The 25608-nt window shown below is 41.8% G+C and overlaps 1 protein-coding gene across 1 annotated transcript in view; it reads left to right on the top strand.

Moving 5' to 3' along the window:
* EMB2411 (DNA replication helicase) overlaps nucleotides 1–24764 on the top strand; it is a 72545-nt gene extending 47781 nt beyond the window's left edge. The window contains exons 21-38 of the mRNA XM_087700133.1: nucleotides 5492–5566; nucleotides 5672–5793; nucleotides 5877–5949; nucleotides 6075–6179; nucleotides 6520–6687; nucleotides 6819–6888; nucleotides 6970–7121; nucleotides 7562–7639; nucleotides 7721–7813; nucleotides 7942–8082; nucleotides 12292–12331; nucleotides 12417–12490; nucleotides 20122–20268; nucleotides 22034–22150; nucleotides 22224–22295; nucleotides 22533–22695; nucleotides 22808–22970; nucleotides 23067–24764. Coding sequence (XP_087556259.1) covers nucleotides 5492–5566; nucleotides 5672–5793; nucleotides 5877–5949; nucleotides 6075–6179; nucleotides 6520–6687; nucleotides 6819–6888; nucleotides 6970–7121; nucleotides 7562–7639; nucleotides 7721–7813; nucleotides 7942–8082; nucleotides 12292–12331; nucleotides 12417–12490; nucleotides 20122–20268; nucleotides 22034–22150; nucleotides 22224–22295; nucleotides 22533–22628 — 1623 coding nt within the window. The 3' untranslated portion in view covers nucleotides 22629–22695; nucleotides 22808–22970; nucleotides 23067–24764. The remainder of the gene's footprint in view (nucleotides 1–5491; nucleotides 5567–5671; nucleotides 5794–5876; nucleotides 5950–6074; nucleotides 6180–6519; nucleotides 6688–6818; nucleotides 6889–6969; nucleotides 7122–7561; nucleotides 7640–7720; nucleotides 7814–7941; nucleotides 8083–12291; nucleotides 12332–12416; nucleotides 12491–20121; nucleotides 20269–22033; nucleotides 22151–22223; nucleotides 22296–22532; nucleotides 22696–22807; nucleotides 22971–23066) is intronic.
* The last annotated feature ends 844 nt before the right edge of the window (nucleotides 24765–25608 follow it).

The following is a 25608-nucleotide window of genomic DNA, read 5'->3' as shown; positions in this document are numbered from 1 at the left end:
GAGAGATTGCTGGACTTCTCTTGGGGATACGGGCAGCCAGGCAGAGTCCTATTGGAGCGCTGGGACAAGTTCTATGTGGGAGAGTGGGGATGCTCTCGTGGAGGCCAGGTAGGGCAGTTGGTGGGCACCTCTTTGTCCGATCATTGCCCGGTTCTCTTGACACTTGACCCCTCACCATCTTCCCTAGACACACGATCCTGTTAGATCCTTGACTTGATCTATAGGAGGGAGGAGGTAAAGAGATAGATTGAGTAGATTGGGACTAGGGAGTGGGGCAGGCGGGACTGGATCGTAGAGGAAGTTGCAGAGGTCCTAGCCGAGTCGAGCAGTTTTTGCCAGGAGGCAGCCTTACAGGCTAGGCAGCAAAGCTGGGAGGAGGAGAGAGCACTCCGACGGGACCTAGCAGCCATGCAAAGATTACTATAGGAGGCACGAGCAACCATTGTCGGCCTAGAGGACAGGCTCTCGGAGTTCTCATTCCGTACCTCAGCAGCCTTCTGGGCACGGAAAGGAGACACGATGTGCAGGGAATTTTTCCAGGTGCATGAGCTCCGCATTTCAGGAGAGCAGATACGCAGTCTTTGGGATCAGTATGGGAGGACTCGTTCTAGCCCAGACAAGGCGATGGAGATTGCCACCGACTACTACAGGCGCCTTTTCTAGCAGGAGACAACTTTAGCTAGAGGACAACGATGCAGACAGCAGGTCTGGGACCACATCCTGTCCCTCGTCACAAAGGAGATGGGACGCTCCCTCCTAGCCCCTTTCATAGGGAAGGAACTAGAGGAGGCTTTCCATATACAAGACGGACAGAAATGCCTGAGAGAGGATGGCCTCTCTAAGGCCTTTTTCACTACCTACTGGGAGGTGGTGGACCCCTTATTGCTGGTCTTCTAGGAGATTTTCACTCCTGGATAGATGCCAGGGAGTCTTTTGGCAGGTCTTATCAGTCTCCTCCCCAAAGAGGGAGACCGGTTAGAGCTATCCCAGTGGAGACGATCACTTTGTTGTCAGTGGCCTATAAGACACTGGCAAAGATGATTGGTAGGCGACTCCGCCTTGTGCTTTCAAACATCATTCATGACACACAGATAGGCTTTGTCCAAGATAGTAGCATCCTTGACAATGTCTTCACTTTCTTTGAGGCGACAGAGTGGGCCCAACACAGTGGTTAGGGATTGGTTGTACTACTCCTAGGTTTCGAGAAAGCCTATGAGAGGGTGGATTGGGACTTCTTAGAGGGCACTATGGTGAGGTTGTCCAAGATAGTAGCATCCTTGACAATGTCTTCACTTTCTTTGAGGCGATAGAGTGGGCCCAACACAGTGGTCAGGGATTGGTTGTACTACTCCTAGGTTTCGAGAAAGCCTATGAGAGGGTGGATTGGGACTTCTTAGAGGGCACTATGGTGAGGTTTGGCTTTCCCCAGGCATGGATCCGAGAGGTCTCAACACTTTATATATCAGCCACCAGCAGGGCTCTCATAGGTGGCAGGTGAGGGGAGGAGTTTCGACTAGAGAGATCGGTCTGGCAGGGCTGCCCCTTGGCCTTGTACGTGTTCCTACTCTTTGCAGAGGTAAAGTTTCACTTCCTCAGGTCACGTGTGAGCGGGTTACGTGGCCTCTGACTTCCAGTGAGAGAGGAGACAAAGCTGTTAGACTCAAAGTATGTAGATGTTACAACACTCTACGTAGAGGACGATGAGTTGATGTTGGAGAGAGTGAGACTAGCTCTCGAGGTATTCTGTACTGTAGTTGGAGCAAAAATCAATTGGCGAAAGTTGGTTGGTTTCCTTACAGACTCGGACTCTAGCAAGGAGTGGGGCGTTTACTTAGGATTTAGATGGGTGTGCAGAGGGCAGACCGTCCGTTCTCTAGGGTTCTAGGTGGGACTTGACATCACTCCCACCTAGCAATTTCTTATAGTCCTTGACTCTATTCGGAGGAAGCTGACCTACTGGAGTACTGCTCATCTTTTCCTAGTAGGTCGAGCCTTGGTGGTTAACCAGGTCCTCCTAACAACGGCTTGGTACATCACCTCATGTTGGTGTTTGGCCTCGTCCCGTGTAGTACAGCTTCGCCGCCCAGTGCAGAACTTCCTTTGGATTGGGTCAGACGGTTCCAGGGATTTCTAGGCCAAGGTTGCGTGGGCGACCATCATCTGGCATCGATCAGAGGGAGGGCTGGGGATCATAGATTCAGAGTATCAGAGTATGGCCCTGTTGGGCAAGCTAGTAGTTCGCGGCCTCACACCACGAGGGCGGACCTAGAAGGTCCTATTGCAGGAGGGTCTCTAGGAGTGTAGACTGAGGCTTGGCGGCGATTGGAGGTCGTCCTTGAGATGGATCTTCACGACAGCCCAGATCACCTCCCCCCCCCCCCCCCCCCCCCCCCCCCCCCCCCCACACACACACACACCCCAAAATCTCCCTTTTTACGCAGTTTGCTTCGTGTGTGGCAAGGCCTTCGTAAGGCCCTAATTCAAAGCTCCCCAGGCTGTCAGGAGGAGATAGATCGCCAGTTGGTGATTTGGAACCCCGAGGTTAGAGATCGGGAGGGGGTATAGATTGGTGAGCGCCCCCACATCTAGTGGGTTGGGTGGGAGGCCGGTGCGGCTCGTACCATTAGGACATGGCGAGAGGTGTATAGGATGATGGACGTGGGGGTGTTGCAGCAGGCATCAGGCTGCCAGAGAGGAGTGGAGTTGACAAGAAGGGAGATAGACGCAGCTATACCTCAGGAGTGGGTTGCCCCCGCGAGACGAGAGCCAGTAGAGCCTAGGGAGGTATGGGTTGCCAGGTTTTCACCAGCAAGTATCCCCCTACATCCCCCTACAGGTGGTAGGTAGAGTGGGAGGCGCCCCATATGGGACTTTCTTCACCGTATAGGAGGGGGGCGCCTGGCCCTTGACAAAGGAGAGCAGCAGATAGTTGGACTTCCATGGAGGAGGATTTGGGTGGTTGGCCTTTAGGGGAAGACATGGCGGCTGGACCCTTATGTCTTTTGGGAGGAGCTCAGGGAGTGGCGCCTCTGGATTTGGGAGGGACAGGCCACTTGATGAGCTGGAGTGGGATCTGGGAGAATGGCTATAGCCGGCCATTGCAGTTGCCAAGAAGCCACTGAGGTTCCTGGAGTACATAGCCAGGATTGGCAGACACGTACTGATGTAGGAGGACATGGATTGGGTGCCGTCGTGCAGCAGGCATTGGGAGGAGCACAACATTACGGAGGCTTTCTGACGGACATTCTGGCACCACCTATGGGATAGTTGGAGGCCAAGGAGGGTATTGTATTTCCTATGGCTGGTGGTACATGGAGGGCTAGCAGTGGGGAGTTGGTTAGCCTAGATACAGGAGGGAGGTTGTAAACGCTGCAAATAGTAGAGCCTCTGGAGTCCCCAAAGCACTGCCTTTGGTTGTGTGAGGTGGCGCAACTCGTGTGGAGAGGAGCATGTTGCATCCTCCGCCGTATAGCACCCAGCCTTGAATATGTCTCATGGGGAGCTTTTTGCTAGTAGGCAGTCAGCCAAGGCCGTCACCTTCTGTATGAGGTTGGGATGTAGGGCACGATATTCATTATTGAGACAGGTTTGTGCACAGTGGTTGGTCTGGAGGCCCTACCCATCCGCCAGGTACTAGAACCCATAGCAGATTGCTTTGAGGTATGGGAGATCATTGGGAGTCTTACTGGATGGCATATTTGGAAGGTGTGGTGTCAGGAGGTTTTTGGCGGGGAGAGACTTTCAGTACAATTGACTTTAGTAGAGCTTTGGACTTCCATCATCCACTCCCTCCGTGGTCGATGGGACCAAGTGCGGGGCGAGTCTCGAGCTCGGCAGGGGCTCCGATCTCATTTCATGTGCACTTGGGGTGGCTAGGACCTGTTTTTCGTGATGCAGACAGGCAGCCCCAAATGGCGATACACTCCCCTCCATGGCTTATTGCCCTTATTCCCCCTAAACCGCCCTGAGAGGCTTGTATACTTGATATATCTGTGACTCTGATCAGCTCCAACTAGTCTGTTGAGCATGAGCACTTCCTTGTACTTAGGGTTTTTTCTGAAGTAATATAATTAGGCACACTTTATTTGCAAAAATATAAATAAATCATAATGGTTAAGGACTGTATCAGGGTATCTCCGTGAAAGGACATGTCTTTGCAAACAAATCTTTGTATCTTGCATATTCTATGGTGGTGGGGAAAGGAGTTCGTCATGTCAAGAGTGTGGTTTTACCTAGCCAAGGGTGTTGCCTTGTTCTTTTCCAAGGTGTTGGTTTTCTGAAGTTGGCTCAATGGTTGCATTTGCTCTACTCTGTGCAATGGCAGTGCCATCCTTGACCATTCACAGAGCAAGCCTAAGGCTGACAGATGATAGCTGCTCTAGAGTTGTGATGCGACCTTATTGTGCTTAAGGTGGTGGAAAGTACACTTGGTATGGGTTGGTAACATGCCCATTTCTGGCCTTGCTAATACATGTGGATGCTAGGCAACTGTCAGATGGTTTTGCAGATTTGGGATGTAACTCCAGTAGCTTCATATAGTGTCAGAATTTGGTATCACTCGGCTTTTTGTTAAACTTTTGGACGAGAGTTGAAGGGAGCTTTAGATCAATAAATATTTCATTACTGCTTTAGTTTGCAACACATTGGCATTGGCAATGAGCATGTGTGTCTTTTCCAAGATGGGGAGCAATTGAGGAGGCATAGAAACATTGTATTCAGATGCTGCGGAGCTATAGAGGTCCAGAAAAGAGCCCTGAATTGGTTCTGGGGATGTGACACCGATTGAGGACAGGCTCACTGACATGAGCAAATCCAAGGGAGCATCTCTTACGACATCGAAGTCTGTACTTATGTGCGATATACACATACTTTTTTAAGACAGAGTAGGCTGCAAGACATTGTCACAAATGGGAGCTCATCTCCACCATTATTGCTTGATACATTTGTAAAGTGAACTGCATTGAGGTCACAGATCAGCAGGATACAGTGATATTTGAGACACTCACCCCATACTTGGATGGAGATCACACACCCTTGGAGGTAGGTGGAGGGACTATAATGTAACTCAGAACCTGTAGTGAGGAGATGCTTCTCTACTATCTAGCCATGTGTGAGTCTATCACACTGCAGTTCCCTATCTAAGGATTCCCAGCATGGTTTGGCATTATGGACCACCAGATTAGTTATTCTTGTAGCGATTGTACTGGACTTTTTCCAGAGGCCAGCCTAGGAGATGTCTATTCTATATGATCATTTTCAAAAGTTAATTGTGAATTTTTTTTTGTATCTTACCTAATGATTATCACTCAGGAGCTATAAAAATTTCTCTTCTTTGAGGGAAAAAACTGTAGCCCTGTTTCACTGGGCAATGGCATGTAATCTTTAGCCTTCTGCACACCATTTTAATGCACATGCTTGTGTTTGAACTTTGGGCTTGTTCGCACTACCCATATACAAGCTAACAAATGTACCTGAATTCACTGCCTTGCAGGTGCTGAGCACAGAAGGTGGGCATGTAGCAGTTGCAGCTGGTATTATCTGTGATATCACAGAAACTTCTGTATTGGTAAATATCAGTTGATTATTTAACCAAAATATTGAACATTTGCTTTTATATGCTCTTTTCATCTGCAGGTTCTAGATCCTGATAATTTCTTGAAATGAGTTCCAGATAAAGCTCTCACACAAATTGAGGCTGCCTGGAGGAGATGGGCTCTCTGATAAGGATCATCTCTTGAAGCAGGTTTGGCGGATTGATAAAGATGAGACCGCTTCCTTCTTGGCTACCATGAGGTAGGTCATTCGTCTAGATTTGAACTTGGAAGTGTGTTGTCAGAACCTGGCTCTTATAGCTGACAATATCTTTGCTTGGCAAGGTTCAACCTTTTACAGCTTTTCTTAAAGGATAATGGCCATGAACATGGTCGGCAGCTGATTGTTGATTTGAAGGTGCGGAGTGGCACAGTTTCCTCAGAATTCACGCCTTTGTAGCTGATGAATTGTTTGGAAAAATTCATAGTTTATTATACTTTCGGATGGCAATGTCTATATTTGTGCATACATGCTTTTTACAGCCACCAAGATTTGACAATGGAGGATATTTCAGCCAAGATCCAGCAGCATCATATGTGCAATCGGCATCAGACATTAATGATGATCAACGTAGGGCTATTTTCAAGGTAAGGAATGTTGCCTCACAGTCTCAATGAACTGTTACCAGTGATGAGATGAAATCAGGGTTACAACTATTCAATGCATTTGGTTTCAGCTTGCAACGTTTTCTGGATTTGCTAGCAAGTGTTTATTGAACAGATTTCACAAGCTTGACAATATTTGACACATGTATGGAGATTTGAAAGGTTTGACAATTGGCATGAAAAGGGAAAAGATAAATCCATCATTATATTTTGCCAAAATGAAAATTCTGCTGCAAGAGTCAGTGTATACACATTCTGCTCCCACGATGTGCTTTGAGAGTTATTAATTTTGTTTGGCCTTTACAATCCTTTTTTTCTGCAGATACTCTCTGCACGAGACTATGCACTTGTGCTTGGGATGCCAGGAACAGGCAAAACTTCAACAATTGTACATGCAGTTAAGGCACTGCTTAAACGCCAGGCATCAGTATTAATCACATCATATACAAACTCCGCTGTTGACAATATTCTCATCAAGCTTAAGCTTCAGGCAGGGCTTCATTGAGATTTTTCTGCTCTTTAGATAGATCAAGTAACATAGTTTTATGGCATGATGAATCTGTTAGGGCTTCCGGTGATGGATTTTTTGTTTTGTTTTGATTTGCCTTTGTTGATTTAAAGGGTATTGACTTTGTTCGACTAGGAAGAGAAGCTGCTATTCATCCGGACCTGAAGGATCATGTGATTGAAAGTAATTTTCAGACTCATCTTTGGGTCATCTATCATTTTATAGTTTTATGGCTCTTAATAACACAGACATGATTAAGTGCAGGCCTTGGTCTCAGCACGGTTCAGCAATTTGAAGCAAGAATGGCTGAAGTTCATGTTGTAGCAGCTACTTGTTTGGGGGTGACACATCCATTGCTGACAAACCGGAAGTTTGATGTTTGTATCGTTGATGAAGCCGGGCAGATAACCTTGCCTGTAAGTGTGGCTATCTAGTTGAACCATCTCATCATAATCATGACCTAATAGTTAAATGCGGAATCTAACAGAAACTAGTAGTTAAATGCGACTTCCAACGGAGATTCACCTGACAAGGTTGCAGCCTTTGTTATACATAAAGGCATTATGTTGACAACAGCCAACATTGATGAGCCCACAAGAAACCAAGTCCTGAGTTTTAGTTTAAAGACTAAATGGATGGAAGAAAGCATCAGGAGCTTATGTAGAACTCCTTGCAGATATCAAATTTAATTAGATATTTGCTCCGATGGGAATGACTCCAACATTGTACACCTGTGTCAATTGTGTGCTGAGTAAGGACTACATTGAAGGGTGCAAGATGTGTGAAACATTTCTTTGAGGCATTACAACCTTGATTAAACAACTTTTGTACCCCTTGGCTTTTTTTTTTTGCGTAGGTGTGCCTTGGTCCCTTGCGGTTTGCAGATACTTTTGTACTTGTTGGTGACCACTATCAACTTCCTCCCTTGGTTCGGGTAATAGTATGTTTTTTGCAGATAGACTGGTATTGTGCTTTTACATCACTGCTATCTTGTAATTTTGGTTCAACTGAACAGAATGCAGAGGCACGAGAGAAAGGGTTGGCTGTAAGCCTGTTTAGAAGATTATCGGAAGCACACCCTCATGCTGTTGCTGCTCTCCAATGCCAGGTTACTGCTGATGCTGATATACAGTGGTGTTCAAGTGTTAATTCAGGATTTCACAAATGTTTCAATACTGTATACATGAAATTAAAGAATCCAACTCAGAGTCATCACTCATCATTTTGTTTAACCAGTATCGAATGTGTGCTGGAATTATGAAGCTTTGCAATACTTTGATATACGGCAACCGATTGCGCTGTGGCTCCCTTGAAGTTGCCAATGCTCAGCTCAAACTCGTGGACAACGTGTCTTTTGGACCTTACTGGTTGCAAAAGGTTTGCTTTCATTAAAATTTGAAACAAGGGGTTTTATTTTTCAGTTTTGTTTATAGCATTTTGTTTTACATCGATACAATATGCAACAATAAATTCAACATTCAGTTCATCTTGTATTAGATCCTCCAACCTGAATTATCAAAGACTGTTCATTGGTCATAATCACAACTCTACCTTCAGTTGGTGGGAAGTTGGAACACAGCTTTGGCCTTTTTATTCAGTCCATCTTGTACTAGATCCTCCAACCCTAATCAGTGAAGAGTGTTCATTGGTCATAATCACAACTCTACCTTCAGTTGTTGGGAACACATCGTTTGGCCTTTTTTGAAACAGTGTACTTGTCACGAATTTGAGTCATACAACAAGTGCTGTCACCCTGTATCTAAGACAACTTTTATGGAGGCTCAAAGAAGAGAAGCTTCCTCCATTAAAAAAAGTATCCAGTGAAAAAGAAGAAATTATCATGTACTCCCTCTTACTCTTCCTTCCCCAACCTTTGTGTACCTTGTGGTCCCTCCTTCTTACTCTGCCTCTCCTCTCCTCACCACTGTCTTCTCTTGCCATCCCCACTCATACCAGTCTCACAAGGGTAGCAATTATAGAGGTGGTGGCATTAAAGGCGTAGATGTCAAATAAGATAAGAGATGCTGACAATGGTGCAGTTAACCCCTTGAAGTGGAATTCACATCATGTCAATGGTCACAAGGAGCAACATTTGGCTGGCACTCATAGTCAGAGGAAATGGCTGTTTCCTATCCTTTTCATTTTGAAATTCTGTTTCCTATAAGTTGCTGCCATTGTTTCCGTTTTGGCTGTTTCCTGATGTTTGACCCAAATATTACCCAAATGTTTCTTTCATCTTGCTTGTTTGCTGATTTTCTCACTACCTTTGCAATTATGTTCATGTGCTCCTCACGTCCTCCCTTTTGCATTTTGAAGGGTGATGAAGTAGCGTTTAGCACTTTTCAATCTTTTTCTAGCGGTTCCCATTTCCTGGTCTTCAGTTGTTTCTATTGCAGTAAAGTTGGCTATGGTCATTGCCATTCCATTTCAAGTGATCATGTTGGTAGGAGCTCAATTTCACTGGGCTGCTGTGGCAGAATACAAGGAGAAAACTTGATTTCTTCATCTTGGTGTGTGAGATGGGATTGTTTGGAGTAGATATCTTGAATTTGGAGCTTCACATGCTCCTAAGAGTTGGAGCCTTGTGGTGAGTGATAATGTGATGCATTCTTATTGTGCTACATTTTTCATACTTTCTATTGGAGCTGTAAATTTCTCTTTTGATGACATTGAAGGATTTTATGACAAATTGTCTTCAGAAAAGAAATGCCAAATTATATGATCAGTAGTTGGGCTATCAATGACCCACTTCATCACCTGCTCTCCAAGCCCCCTTGTGACCCCAAAAGGAAAAACAAGAGGCCAAAACTTAAACTCGGGGAGCAAACTGAGAAATCATGATACCTAGACAAACTCTACCTAGACATATGGCATGTGGGTGAAGACCAGAATGAAAAGTGGCCCCTAATCTTAAGATCTTATGATGGCCTGTCTAAAGGCTTTCTAATCTAAAGAGGAATATGGAAGGGAATGGTATACTTGGGGAGACCTAACCAGGATACAAGTGACTGATGGGAGGTCATGCTTGTTGCAAATCTGTCAAGTTCAAGAGGAAGGCACATGCACACCATTGCAACAGCAAGATCACATCTGCACCTCCGCATTCGATGATCTAGGTTTTGCTTCTTGTGAGGCAGGATAGCTGGCACAAGCATCACACGAGCATGATTCATGTGACAACTTGGCAGCTCATGCACCTTGAGTCCTGTCACACATTTTGACATCTCATGACAGGCAAGAAGTGGATCTAATGTGTGAAGTTTAAAAAGTTTTATAAACTTTTGTCAGTGTCTGCATTCATAAGGGTGTGTTTTTCATTCTTTTGGCTTCAGCAAATTGTTAATCTTGGCACTTGCAATTGGATGATTCTTTTTTGTGTGTGTGGATCTAGATTATCTGAACTTCATTGAGCCTTTGCAACATTAGCTACTGTCTTCATGGCTACAGTTTCTTTAGAAGATCGGTCCACCAATCTTTCTCTTACAGCCTTTGCACTCAAGGATTGGATAGATATCAAGACTTAGTATGATCTATTTTGTTACTGTTTCTCAGTTCTGCTGTCCTACATCTATTTAGAAGTTGAACTTGGTCTTGCTTGCCACATGGCAGCATAGCAATCACAGGAATGAACAACCAATAGCAGGATCACCACAAAGGGCTCAATCATGGACTTGCAGTGTTTGCTATTGTAAATGGACAGACTTGTAGATGCTGGTTTGATACATGGGCTGGAATTACTAGGTGCCAAACCTTTTATGGCACATACTTATGCTGCTGACTTCTTGCATGGCCGAAAATGACCCCCAAAATATTCAAATACTAATGGATACTTTGTCTGCATTTGGAATGACAGTAGGGGTGCAAATTAACTTCTCTAAATCTGAATTTTCGTTCAAAATCTTGTGATTGGCATGCATGGATTTGGTTGGGTAAGATTTTGCAGTCACGTTTTTTTGTTAGGCATCTTGGTTATCCTATTGGATGGAGATACTCTCAAGCAGCAAATGGAATGGGTGTCATCAAAATTGAGTCGTCACAAGTTGTATTGGAAGTTATCCACTTGGCCATGTGTAATCAATAATTATGGCTTGTGTGCAATTCGCTCACCACTTTTTCCTTGGACATGAAGAAAAAAGATATCAATTCATTTACATTTGTAGCCATGGAACTTTTGTAGCAAGCGCATATAGATCAGGAAGCTTTAAGGTTACTCAAGGTGGATTTGATTTGTGTGCCAAAAGTGCACGGCGGTCTACATATTTTGAAGATCCACCATGACATGTTAGGACGGAAGGCTACTTTGTTATTTACTTTCTTTGGGCAAAAAGACCCTTGGACAAATGTGTGGGCAGCCGTGATTGTAAATATGAGAACAAAGTCTATGAAAATTGGATTCGTATATCATTGGGAAGTGGTTTTGAGCCATTTTAAAGGGAAAATTCTAGGCTATTCCTACTCCAAATCCGATTGATACAGGATTGAAATGGGTGCTCACTGCTGCCCCACCTACAATGGTTTGGTGGACCGCCAACCCAAGGCAATTTCGTGCACAAAGAAGGCGTTCATTGGAGTGCTCTAGAGTCTATTTGAAGAACATTTGACTATCCAAGAATCTATTAAAGCCTACAATTTGCTCAAATTAGGCATTAGATGCGTTAGTCATGTGGTTGACTCAAAAGCTTAGGTCCTCCTTTTTCCATGTGCCTGTCATAGACAGAGTCTTTGCATGCATAATTGTTCTATTTGGAGAAAAGTAAGGACTCTGCTGCAAAATTTTCATCCCTCCTGATGGTATTCACATGATGGAGGATTTGAAACCAATAGGTTGGGCTGTTGTGCTCTTTCTTTCCAGGCAATCACATCATTTAAAATTTGCAGGTGTATGTACTTTGGTGCTTAGATAAATTAATTAAATGGTGAAAGTCACATCTTACCGAAAGTTGGATAAATAGGTTGCCTTTTGAAACAAAGGCTATTCCTTTAGAGGTGTATGATTGGAGTTTGCTGGTGGGGCAAAAATTGGCAGAATGTGGCTTTGCCTTGTCTCACTATTTGAGATGCTCATGTGTCTCGGGTACTACCCCATATCTTCTTTGGTCTTGCCCAGCTACTAGAGATTTCAACTTTCGCAACAATTGCATGTCCAATTTTTTGCATGGAGATTTGGCAAATTCTTTTGGTTTGGTAGATACCTGTCTTGGCCATCTCAGTACACCAAATTCTTCACCTAGGGGCAGGTTTTGGGGTCTGGACAAATTGGAATCAAAGAAACCATGCATTTTGGAAGTCATTCGTATCATCCTACAACTACTTTTGCCATTCACTGCTGCATTCTATATATGATAGCTGTCAGTTTGTGATGTAAATGCCTCTCTCTTTTGGATGTGTTTTACCATTTTTTGAATTATTGGAATATTTTTTGCCATGAAGTCTACTCCCTTTGTACATTCACGATATAGTGAACAGTGGTTTTATGCAAAATTATTTGCACCCTGTTGCAGTGGCAGGATGTGGCAAAGCCCTTGCACCCAGAGCATGATGTGAGCTTGTCAAACTAGGAAAGTCTAATGTGGCTCTGTCTTGCAGGTCATGGATCCAGCTGAGGCAGTTCTATTTCTCAATACAGGTACACAAAGATTCTCCATTATATGTTTTTCATATGTATGTCTACATGTTGTATGGCTACCTCAATATGTTTTACTTGTTTGCAGATGCACTTATTGCTCAAGACATACAGGGTCACAATGCAGCACACAACACAACTGAAGCTTCCCTCGTTATGACAGTGAGTGATTTTCCCTTTATAGATGTCAGTGTGGTTTTTTTGTAAGCAGCCAAGATTGTCCTTCACAGTAAGGTTCTGTTGTTTTTTGCTTCTCCCTTGCTACTTTATGATCATCTTCTTTGAACACGAATATCTTTCTGGAAACATAGAAACGACATTTTATTCAGTCACAAACAAGATCAATTCTTTACGAGGTAATGTACCTCATAATCTGAACAAGAGATGTGGGATGACACCTTTCCTAGCAGTTCTAGATAGAACAGGTGCACTTCAGTATACTGTATGCTCGAAGATCCGCCAAATCTATTATCTAACAGGCAACTCAAATCAGCATATGAGTTCAGGGATTCAACAATCGTAGTGGCAAATGATCTGAGTTGGAGCATCACATTATGTTTAGTGGTACTGCAAAAGAAGAGAATAAAAGTTATATAGAATGTCTAGCTGAAGTCAAATACCATCTGAAAGGGTTTCCAACTTCGTTGACTTAGCTGATTTGCTTCCTTAGACACATACAAGCCATGTTTCAGTGTACTGTATCCTTAAAGATTTTGTGGGAGAAGCTTAACATACACCATCGAACTGGCAACTTCAATCAGGGTGCAGGTTCAGGTATTCAAGGAATCCAGTCACCAATGGACCACAGCTTGTAAAGCTTTACTGTAGTAGGAGAAGAGAATAAAGTGCGTGAACTCAATGATGGATTTAAGGCTCTTTGCTCACTTAGGTGTATTTGCTTATTTTTCTGAGCATGAATCTAATTGCAATCTCTCACTATCTGCCAAGAAAAGCACTACTGTGTTCAATGAGCTGAGACTCGAGAGACATGAAAAGCACATACTCTTGCATCTAAAAAAGGATTACTGGTGGCTAACAACAGCCTATGAGATTTTCAAACCCTAACATTTCTGGTGCAGTGAACTGTGGTTTGACAGTAACAGTGGTCTTAGAATAAAGCTGGTAACCGTGTGTGCTTCCCTGAGATGTTTTGTTTCTGTTTCCTTTAATGAAAAGAAGTAGCCTTAAACTAGGAGTATATCAGGGAGAAAGATACTATACCATGCTTATGAGAGGCAAGAAGATTCTCTATTAAAACCTCCCTAGAGTGCTTTATGGTGTAGCATACATATTGCTTGGACCCCCTCTGATTGCAAGTTCCAAAAGAGTACAATGGTACAAGTAAATTAATGAAGTGCTGGAACTATGGATGCCCCCAGTCTTGAAGAAATTGAATATAGTCAAAAAAATAGTTGCTCAAAGCTCCAACAAGACCGACAATTGTATTCAACCATTACGATGTCCTAAATACCATGCAATGATGAAAAATTGTATCCCAAGCAATTGAACATGTAATGACTAAAGCACCAACTGGATTCCTGCAAGGAAATGGAACACAAAAGATATACCCAAGAGGCACCGAGCACAACCCACTCCCCAAAGTGGGTATTAGACATTTTTTGTGAGGACACCGGTTGCTCCCTCTGAAAAACCATCTCCATTATCCCCTTTGAGTTGATGCATCATGAGATAAAGATTCGATATTGATGAAATATGCCCTGCGCTCGTCTGCACCCTAACAAAAACCCCACACATGTGCTCATGTGCATGCCCTCATCCCCCCCTTCCTAACAAGGGAAAAGAACCCATGTCAACGGTAAAGCTGCTCAAAGCACCATGTTTTGCAAGACTTGTAACTTCCCCGCACATGCACTTGTCAGTGCTTCAAGCTGTAAGAGGTGTTTGGATGCCCTCTCTGTCCATGAGATTTTCCAACGTGTTTTGTACCTCATTAGAGATACTCACTACCAACGTAGCTTGCGTCTCCAATACTTCTAGAGCAGGCTCCTCCATTTGGTCCATAGTTGTTCTCTTCATGAGCATCTCAAAACAAGCATCATGGAATCAATGATAGTGTCTAGTAGATCATTAAGGGTTTGCAACCAGAGTGCTGTAATTGAAAATAATAATAATCCTTTAGTTGGATGGGAATTCTCTAGGAGCTCAATCTATATGAATAACCACAAAAAGAGCATGTCAATGTTGGGTTTGACTCATGCCTATGCTCACAGAGGAGTGTTGGTGATTCCTAGTAGGACACTGGGGTACCTTTTACTCTTTGTAAGATAGGTTTTTCCCCCCCAATCACATTATTCTCTATTTGTGTGTTTATGTTACATAGTTCGGTCACTTACCTCACTTTATACACTTTCGGGTGTGAATGCACCTTAAGGCACTTACATAGCCCTAAGGTCAAAGGATTGTATTTTGTCATTGACTTTCACACGCTGAATCTAATCGTGTGTTGAGTTGTGTCTACACTCTCACTCTCTTTATTGTCTACACTTGTGATAGTTGCCATCTCCATATTCAACATTTGGTATCAGAGCTCGACGCTTCCCTAGTTCGGCTCCTCCCAATCTCCTAGTAAGCTCACCACCTTGCAGCGCACCCTCGACCTCTGCTGCTGACCTTGACCAGTTAGTAGCCGTCTTGCAGTGCTTGCATTGCTAGTTTGTCCACCAATGGTGCTTGTCCCAGTAGTTTTTGCCTCTTCCCTATCCAACAGTCACCACCCCTTGCTTTGCCTGTGCTGCTTGTGCAGTGCGGCCGCCTATGCAAAGCCCGCTCTGCTAGTTCCTTCTAGTCACCATTAGTTGTCGTCGGGTCCTCCAACTCGATGAGGTTGTTGCCAGCCAGCTTGGGTATTCCTACTTGTACTCTCGGCAATCACAGCTCGTGTTCGGCTTGTTTTCGGTTGTCACAAGTATATTTTATTATTTTATTTGAAAAATCAGAGCTAAAGCAAAAGGCTTTTGCAATGGAAAGGTGCATTTTTGCTTTAGCAAGTGCTTTTGGGCAAATATCACAGAAATTTCTTGGAAATTCGGTTTAGAAAATTTGGAGCTTTTGCATGATTGGCAAACATTGGCACATGTCTTGAAGATTTAGTCTGGAATTGATTGAAAATTTGCACATTGGACAGTTAAATTTTGGGGCTTTTGTATTTTTCATGTTTGCTGAGCATTGTTTGTGCGCTAGACAGAGTGCTATTTGCTGAAATCTGTAGAAATTTCAGCACATTGAATAGTAGTGATCAAGTGTAACACAATTTTGTTAATTATAGGTTGGCGTTTGCTGTAATTTCTGAAAATTTGCAGATTTCTAGGTTACACTTGCAGTTATGATTTCTCTTGGGCAGAGAGAACATTCAACTCTACAAAGGATGCTAACACTTGGTTCTTTGACAATGGTGCTTCTTGAGAATGGTGCTTCTAAGCACCTTACATCCCATAGGGATTTGTTGCTAACAATGCTTCTTATCTTGTTAGAGGTATTGGAGAGATTGTCTTGAAAGCCATTGATGGCTCTACTCTCTATTTGTAGGATACATTATATATGCTAGGAATAAAGAAGAATCTGTTATCCATTTCTTCTTTAGCAAAATGTGGAATGCAAGTCACATTTGATGATGACAAATGTATGTGCAAGGATAAGGAATTCTTGACTTTGGTATTGAGTGGCACATTATGTTATGGAGACTATGAGTTAGATGCTCATTCGATTGATCAATCAATCTATTTGGCATCTACTATTACTCTTGTTATGTCACAGGCAGAGTTATAGCATGCTCGCATGGGACATGTTAACTATGGTAGTTTGATGCTTAGATGTTAGATGGTTTATCTCTCTTGGAGACCTCTTGAGTATATTTATGAGGGATGCATTTTGGAAAAAAATGTATGGGTTCTCTTTTCTTGTGATGTTGCTTTTAAAGCAATGGCTAGGTTGCAAATTGTGTATTCAAATGTATGTGGACCTATGCAGACAAAGTCATTGGGTGGATGTTATTATTTCGTCACCTTCATTGATGACTTCACTCACTTTTGTTGGGTCTATTCATTTACGAAAAAGTTAGAAGCATATGATGTAAACTTGGCTTTTACTGAACTTGTGGAAAATCAATTTGGCTTTAAGATTAAGACTCTCCGTTTGGATTGAGGGGGGGAATACATGTCTTCTTTGTTGAATAAAATTTTGAAGCAAAAAGACATTGCACATTAGTATACTATTGCATACACTCCATAGCAAAATGGGATTGTAGAAAGAAAGAATCGGTCACTCATAGAGATGACCAGATGTATGCCGAAAGCTAAAAACCTTGCCACATGGTTTTTGGATGGAAGCAATTATGTGTGCTTGTCACGTTTTGAATAGATGCTCTACTAAGGCATTGAAAAATATCACATCTTTTTGAGGCTTGGAATAGTCGTAAACCTTCAGTTGCTCACTTTTGTACTTTTGGGTGTCTTGTATATGCTCATATTCACAAAGTATTGAGAAAGAAGTTGGACAATAAGGTTGCTAAGTGCATATATGTGGGGTACAATAGTGAGAGCAAAGGGTACATATTGTATAATTCTATTTCCAAGAGTTTTTGTTAGTAGGGATGTGATTTTTGATGAAAAATCAGAATTATCTCTTGCTGGTTTTGACACATATCAAGCTGCAAATGATGTGTTTGAAGGGCTGTTGCTTATTTCTTTTGGTGATACAGCTAGAGCTTTATTAAATGAACAAAATATTTAGTCAGTTGCTCCATTAAACAATGCAGAAATTCAGCCTATGGTTGATCTGAATATTCAGCAAGATGCTGAACTTGAGGTTCATCAAGAGCATATACATAATCAGGAGGCTAGACAAATGCCTAGATGGTACTTGCAAACTTTAAAAGACAATTATTTGGATGCTCCTCTTGCTGGTCGTACTAGAAGACAAGTACCTTTGCATGATCATGCTAATACAATGGAGTGTTTATGGCAACAAACACACTTGATGATGAGGAGCCTGATTCTTTCAAGGATGCACAATAGAGTGTGCATTGGCTACAAGCTGAATTTGAGTCTATCATGAAGAATCAAATATGGAATTTAGTTACACTGTCTGTTGGAAAGAAAGTTGTTGGTACTAAATGGATCTATAAGCTTAAAAAAAAGTGGATTGGTTCATTGATAAGTACAAAGCCAAGCTTGTGGCAAAAGGCTATGTGCAAAAGAAGGGTATTGATTATGAGGAGACATTGGCTCCTACATCCGGTATGACCACCTTTAGGTGTATGGTTGCTTTGGCTGTCCATTATGGTTGGATTATACACCAACTTGATATTAAAATTGCATTTTTACACGGGAGACTTTAGGAAGAAGTGTATGTTCAACAGCCCATGGGTTTAGCAATTGAAGGATCTGAACACTTGATATGCAAGTTGAAGAAGGCTTTGTATGGTTTGAAGCAAGCTCCACGAGCTTACTATGCAAAAATTGATGCCTTTTTACTCCAGCCAAGGGTTCATTAACAACCCATCAGAGTCTACTCTTTATGTATGCAAAGAGGGGGGATCCTTGCTAGTCATTTGTCTTTATGTGGAATGATCTTCTACTGAGAAGGACACATGCTGATTAGATTTCAACATTCAAGATAAATTTGCAGCAAACTTTTGAAATGTTAGATTTGGGGTCTTTGCATTACTATTTGGGCATTCAATTTATTCATGATGCTAGAGGCATTGGATTGTCACAATCTAGATATATTGGTAAACTCTTTAAGAGATTTGGCTTCTAGGATTGCAAACTAGTTAGCACACCGATGGAGAGTGGACTCAAGCTGTCTTTGCATGATGACAGTGATTTGTTTGACATTCATACATATGCTCCAGCACTTGGATGCCTCATTTATTTATGCAATACAAGGTCATATATTCAATTTGCAGTTTTAGCCTTGAGCACATATACACATGGCTCACGCATGACACATTGGCAAGATGTGAAGTGTGTTTTTTGTTACCTATAGGGTAATAGGACTCTTGGATTGCTTTATGCCAAGGGGGGGCCGTTGCAATTACATGCTTATAGTGATTCATATTGGGTTGGTGATTTTGATTCATGTCACTCTACAAGCGGAAACTGTTTCTTTCTTGGCTCACCTTGCATTTCTTAGCTCAGCAAGAAACAATCCACTGTTGCCACATGGTCTTGTGAAGTTGAATATAAGGCAGCTTTCACTATTATAGTTGAATATGTATAGCTGAGACGTTTGTTGGTTGATCTTGATGTATCTGTCATGGAGCCTACTCCTTTGTTTATTGACAGTCAGAGTGCAATTGCAGTAGCAGAGAACCTCGTGTTTAATGCACGCACAAAACACATAGAGATCCACTATCACTTTGTCAGGGAGAGGCTACATGCAAGGGATATTAGCGTTGCCTATTGTCCTACCAACAACAATGCGGCAGACATTTTCATCAAAGCTCTTTCTTGTGACAAATTTGAAGCATTTTGCAATGCTTTAAATTCGATTTGCTTTGGTGGATGATCCTTGTATGCTAATCACTTTTCACTCTTGGGGGTTTTGTTAGGTTTGACTCATGCCTATGCTCACAAAGGAGTGTCGGTGATCCGTATTAGGACACAAGGGTATTTTTTACTCTCCGTATGAGGTTTTTTCCCCTAGTCACATATTCTCTATTTGTGTGTTTATGTTACCCAGTTTGGTCATGTACCGCACTTTATACACTTTCGGGTGTGAATGCACCTTAATGCACTTACACAAACCTAAGGTCTAAGGGTTGTACTTTGTACTTGACTTTTACACTTTGAATCTAATCATATGTCAAGCTATGTCTACACTCTTACTCTCTCTATTGTCTAAACTGGTGTTGAGCTGATAGCTGCCATCTCCATATTCAACAGTCAAGCTTTGAGTAGAAAGTTTAAACAAAGATCAACGACCATGATGGGACTCAAGGCGATCCATGGTGATGAAACAGAAGCATAAAGGCTTAACTAGGAGAGATGAAACATGCACTGATGATCTTGCTAGGATAAATAAAAATGACCCAATTTAACACAATGGTCACTTTTATGCACCAAGAACTTAAGACAACTCATTTGAGGTATGCATGTAGTGGCTGTCAATTTGGGTTGAAGGTTAAAGGAATGGCTTTTTGACCAATATGTGGAGAGAGGTAGAGACCTCATAGTGCAAGGATAGTCAGCACTTGCAGAGACAAAATGCAAATTCAAAACGGTGAAAGGCTGTCCGATGAAAGTTTGCTTGGTCATTTTGAGATTAAAGAGGGAGACTGATAAGGTGAACTGTGAAGTGCACTGGTTAACTGATCTTCCATCTTTAAGATAGTCTCACCTAGCAGGATCTTGCTGCAGACCTCACCAGGAGCTGCAGAAGGTTGATGATTTGAAGAAGTAAAATATGAATAATGCTCCAGTCAATGCATGCTCGTGGGCTTAATTTATCACGTCTTGCTCTCAGAGGCATCTTGACCTTCCGGGCCAGTTATTGTCCTAAAAAGAATGGAGAATTAACTGCACATTTTCTTTTCTAGTATGCAGATTGATTTGGATGCAGCTATCGATTTCAGATTCTTGACTGAACTTGGAAGAAGCATGTTGAACATCTTAGTGAAACGTTTTCAGGACATCAAGCATTCGTATACCTTGAAACTAATATTGCAATGGTTAAGCAGCAGAAGGGGGTTTTGTGCTGTTCAGTAGACTTGTTCTTCTGCTCTTTCTTTGATAACCATTGATTGTAATGGTTTGGAACTTTGATCTTACCAGGCAATCAAAGGTTTCCTGGATGCAGGCCTTGAACCCAAGGAAATTGGAGTTATCAGCCCTTACAACTATCAGGTGCAGCTTATCCGTAGGTTGCTTGTGGCAGAGAATCTAACAACTTTGGAAGTGCAGACAATTGATAGGTTTCAGGTGTGTTCTGTCAATGTGCCCAGCTTCAATTGGAAAATGTGTTAATCTGAAGTTGTGTTTTGTGGTGCACCTTGTCATACATTTTTCTGTTAATTCAAGAACCAAGAATCTTTATTTGATGAATTTATTCCTTGAGAAGGTCTCTATTGTATGTATTTGAGCAAGACAGGGAACTTCTCTACTCCAAAGAAATAATTGAGATCTGTCATTTGGTTTGATTAAAGTTGGTTGTGAAGCAGTTCAGTGTTTGATCTCTTTGTAAAAACTTTGTTTGGGCTAGGTATTGTGTTCTTTGCCAGTAGTTTTAGACAGATAATCAAGTGCATCTGTCGTTAGATGCCAGGTTTGCCTTTTGAGGTTTGGCTATGACCAAGTTATATCTTACATTCTCAGCTTAAGCAACTGCTTTCTGTCTGCTGTTATACCCCGAGGCATAAATGCTACAACATATCTGATGTGTATAAGAGGCCCACTGCACACCACCACCACCACCACCACCACCAACCCACACAACCCCTCGTTTTTCCATACCAACCTGCAGCTTGTGTGCATGGCCTAGACAGTTTATTCCATTGTCCTGTGCCATTAAATTGGCATCATGAGCTAGACCTGATAGATGGTTAACAGGGGCTCTAAATTGGATACAGTACTGATAAGGGCTACAATTGTACTTGATATGTGGACAAGGTCAATATTCACAAATACACTGATCTTGTTTCACTTAACTCAAGGGTATGCAACACTCCCTTTGATAAAAACCTCCAGTTCTTGTATGTACAACGATGACTTTGATTTGGTTTTAATCTTCAGAAGGTTTTTGCAGTTTGAGCATATTGTTGATCAAAGTACCATCATTGTGTGTTTATTTGCTGAATCTTTAGGTCCGTGGTTGATATATAAAAGAACTATGGTAGAAGAATACAATTATATGCTTGCCTGTTTCTTGCTACTTGTTCTCTTCTGTAATAGTCAAGATTTTCACATCCCTGCAACATATGATTGTTCTGAAATGATTGGTGTTTTCACTCTTGAAGTACCAAAAAGTACGTGTGGAGTTAAGACTGAAGACATGAAATACAGTTGCAGTCTGCTGCCAATGTGGCATGATCTGTGGCTGGAATAAAATGCTGATTTTGAAGCTTTGGTCAAATTTAGGTAAGGGAGGAGCTGTAGCACAGCTGCTTCCTTATTACCATTGTATATGTTTTGGGAGAAGCAGTGTCAGTTGCAACTTAGAAAGCATTGTTTTACTTCACACTGATGTCTGCTGTTCAATTATGGGATGGTGCTCCATCAATGGCACTTCAATGGCTGCATGTTAAAGTACTTTATGGATGAAATGCATCTGCTACTATATCCTTAAACAAGTTAAGATGCTAGACTTTTCTACGAGAGAAATTATAACTAGCAGGTTTTGCAAATATAACTTTGTAAAGATGAGACTGCATAGTTCAACTGATATTGGAAGATACTTTTTTATTTGACCAATCGGAGGATGGTCACTACCATGTGTTTAATGTAATACTGAAAGGGCAGGTAAGTTTTGTCTATTCAAGTCATCATTCTACTAGGCCAAAAAGGAGCTCGCTCTCAGGAAAGGAAAAGAGAAGCTATTATTTGATGCTTCTCACTGGCTGCCAAATGTATTTGCATCAATGGCTTGAGTATAAGCTTTCTGGATGCTTGTATGACATACCTGGGTTATGAAGTGAAGGCTGTTGCATATCAGTCGCTTGATGCTCTTATTGCAATGATGTCTTTGCAGGGTCGTGATAAAGATTGCATACTAGTTTCATTTGTGAAGTCTGGCAAGGAGGGAAAGAGCTCAGCCACTTTATTGGCTGACTGGCACCGTATTAATGTTGCAATCACCCGTGCAAAGGTGAGTTTAGAGAGAGGTCATGTTGTTACATACAATTCAGTCAGTATTCCTCTCAAGCATACTGTTTTTGCAGAAAAAACTGATTCTGATTGGTTCTCAAAGAAGATTATCCTCTACTCCAGTGCTGAATCTTCTCATTGAGCAGGTGAAATCTTTAGTTATAGTGTTTGGTTTTGGCTTTGTGCATTGATGGCAAAGGAAGGATGTGAATCCACAATATCTGGAAAAAACCCCACCAACTATTATTTAGATGTGATCTTTGTTTGCTTGAAATTTGGATTATGGGTGGAATTAGCTATTTCTCACAGTATTAGGCTGTTGAACAATTACAAACCGTTTTCAGCATTCTTCTACATGGAGCTTAATCTGATCTCCTATACAGGTGGAACAATCTGGAGGTTTGGTACACATTCCCCAGAATGTATCACTCTTAGCCAGAGGATTGGCCCAATGTGGCAGTTCAGGGGTGTCAGTTTAATCCTTTAGTTTGGTTCTTACGGTCACAAGGACTCTTGAATGCACTTGTTGTGAATCACAGAATGGAGGTAACAACTCTGCTTAAAGTTGAACCTTCATTGAACCATGCAGGAAAATATGAACATTTAAGTTGACTGGGCTGTGTGATGCCATGGGTTTGTTTTCTGGCTTGTATGACAGAAATCCTATCAGACTACACTACCTCTAGTCTTTAGCGCTGTTCTTTGGAGGATTAAATATGTGCAGGGACAATGAGCAGGTCCTGATGCCATTGAGATACGCATACCAAATCTTTATTCACATGATATGATTTTGTTAAGATTCTAACTTGACCACCTGTCAGGTAATCCTTTGATCCAACTTGCTGGTAATGCAAAACATGTAAGACACTGCTGTTGTATCATACCTGCTGAATACAGTAAATTTCCTTGAATTTCAGTTGGCTGCCAGTGCAGAAAAAGTGCTGGGCACCCTGAAGAGAGGCGCAGCATGAAGAGCTGTAACAACTGCCAGGATTTGCAACATTTTGGAGAGGAATGTCCTCAGCCTTTCATTGTTTTGGATTCCACGTTACTGACGAATCTTAAACCTCTTGTATTTATTTATTTAGCCAAGAGAAAGGCAGCCTATCGCACATATACGGCGTCAAATTCTGTCAAACTGGAAAACTGGAGCCATTAACTCTGCCTGCACGTTTGCCATAAACTATGCCAGTTACTTTGGCATGTCGACCTGCACTTTTTGCCATAAATAGGTTGATGAAAAATTATTAGGACAGAAAATACAGTTCGTAGCTGGTTCGGATGGCACAGTGAAGCCAAACTTTGCCTATTTTGGCTGAGTTAGAAATCAAAGGCTCCGTTTCAATAATGGGGGAGGGTGCTGTCATTCTCATCTGTGTGAATAGCTTAACCTTGCCAGTTCAGGGTAAACTATGCCCTGTAAGAAAGGGCTCTTAGAGACCACATAGAAAAGAAGTACGATCCACATTCAACAGGAGTATGATAAATGTGTACAAAGGCACTGAGTACAGAGGACCTGAGAACAAGATCAAGATTGTGCTGTTTGGAGAGGATAGATAATAGAGAACATTTTAGAAAATTGTGTTGCCCCTCTTCAATTCTCTTTCTTTCAAGTCTGTCAAAAGCCTCGCATGGGTTACAACTATGGATAGCATTGGTTGCAACATCGTGGTTTGCATTAGTTGTACATGTAGGTAAGCCCATTCGAAAGCAAGCTTACATGATACATGGATGCTCTCATGGCTTAAAAAGTACAGGAAAGCGCAAGATGGAGGCAAACAAGTCCTTCATACTACTGAAGCAATAGGCAGAGAGAATGCCCACAACCAGAATGTACCATCTCTAGTGCCAATTTTACCATTCAAGCTGTTCCACTTGCAATCTTTAAGAAGATTAGTCCAAGACCCTTCCCAAACTCGTCAGTGAGCTCGAGCTTTTTACAAATAAGCAAAGGCTTGGGAGTAGTACGTCATTCTGAGAAGAGTACACGTAATGGAACGCTGTCGGATTTAGTGCTTGTCGATCTAGTAAGTGGGCTATGGAGTTTATTGTTATTAGCAGTAACCAAAAGTGCGAGTTGATTGAATATCCGACTACTAATTGTCCAACAGCTCTCCCCTTCATACTCGGGCTTATCCATGCCTTTTGACAGAAATCTGCCCACCAATGGATACCATTCTTTATATGGTGTGCCAGCCCAACAGCACTCTGGCAAGTAAATATAACAGACCAGGAATGATAAAGACAGTTATATTGAGCTTCAACATGAAGAGGCAATGCTGTAGTGGACCGAAAACAGATTGTCCTGGTGTTCATTAAGAGCCCAAAATACTCTCTTTCCAGGACGTCAACAGGTGCAGTTGGATAGCTGGCGTCTCTTCCTTCACCGGAAAACCAGCAGATTCGCCATATCAACTGTAGCTCATGTAAAGCTTTAGAAATGTTGCGTGCCTTCAGCATCATGAAGAGGTGATCAATAAATTCTTGTCCTAACACATGCTATGAAGTCATTTTTGTGTTCCGACATCTTAAAGCTTCAACTATTTCATATATCTAAACCAGGTAATGGGAGGACTTTAGTTAGATTGTATCCACCATGTTTGATTCAACGAAACTATTTATTGTCACATGAGTCGCAAGGTACATTGGTTAAAAGGAATAATGGAGCATCAATACATGAAGGAACTTTGAGGTCAACAAGTCACAACACTATCAAAATGGCTTAAAAAGAGTATTATAATTCGCAAGAGTTAAACAACGTGCTTCAAAATGGAAATTTTTATAAAAAACTCGCCTTAAATATCAAGAGATTGCATATATCAAGTAAACTATGGCGATGAGCTTGCTTTTTGGTCCATATCTGCAAGCTTATTTAATGTTGTCTCAAACACAAGAAACAAAATGTTAATAGAATAACATTGTTCAACAAACATCTCAAATAGAGGGAAAAGGGCCTTGTGATATACGATATTGAGATTGTTTTGCTAATTACATACATGTGCAGTAAGTCAATGGATAGGAAATTGCCCATGTATGAATTGTTTGACTTTTTAGGTTTGTGTCTTCACATGCACAAGGCGAGTTTACTTAGTAGAAATTTAGAATAAGAGGTCTCGTCACTTGAAGCATTATACTCAATTTATTTTTGGTAGATTATAGTTGCTATTTTATCAATCCTTTGCTAGTAGATATATAGATGTGATTGTAGAAAAAGACAATCACTTCATCTAGGCCATAGATTTTGCATATTTTGGAATACGTAATCGGTAATTTTTGTGCACACTTGCAACAAGCATATGTTTGAGTAGAGCTTTTTCTCCATTAAAAGAGCAAGAATTTTGTTGTTTACGCATTTTTTAATAGTGGCAATTAGAGCATCCATCATGTGTCTATTTGGTAGCTAAGTTTCTCAATTTTAAATGAAATGTTTCGATTTATACTTATTACATCGCATGAAAG

The sequence above is a fragment of the Lygodium microphyllum genome, chromosome 19, assembly GCF_053477565.2.
Source record: "Lygodium microphyllum isolate KBCC chromosome 19, Lygodium_microphyllum_v1.1.10, whole genome shotgun sequence".
In the NCBI taxonomy this organism is placed as follows: Eukaryota; Viridiplantae; Streptophyta; class Polypodiopsida; order Schizaeales; family Lygodiaceae; genus Lygodium; species Lygodium microphyllum.
This window is presented reverse-complemented; position numbering and strand designations above follow the sequence as displayed.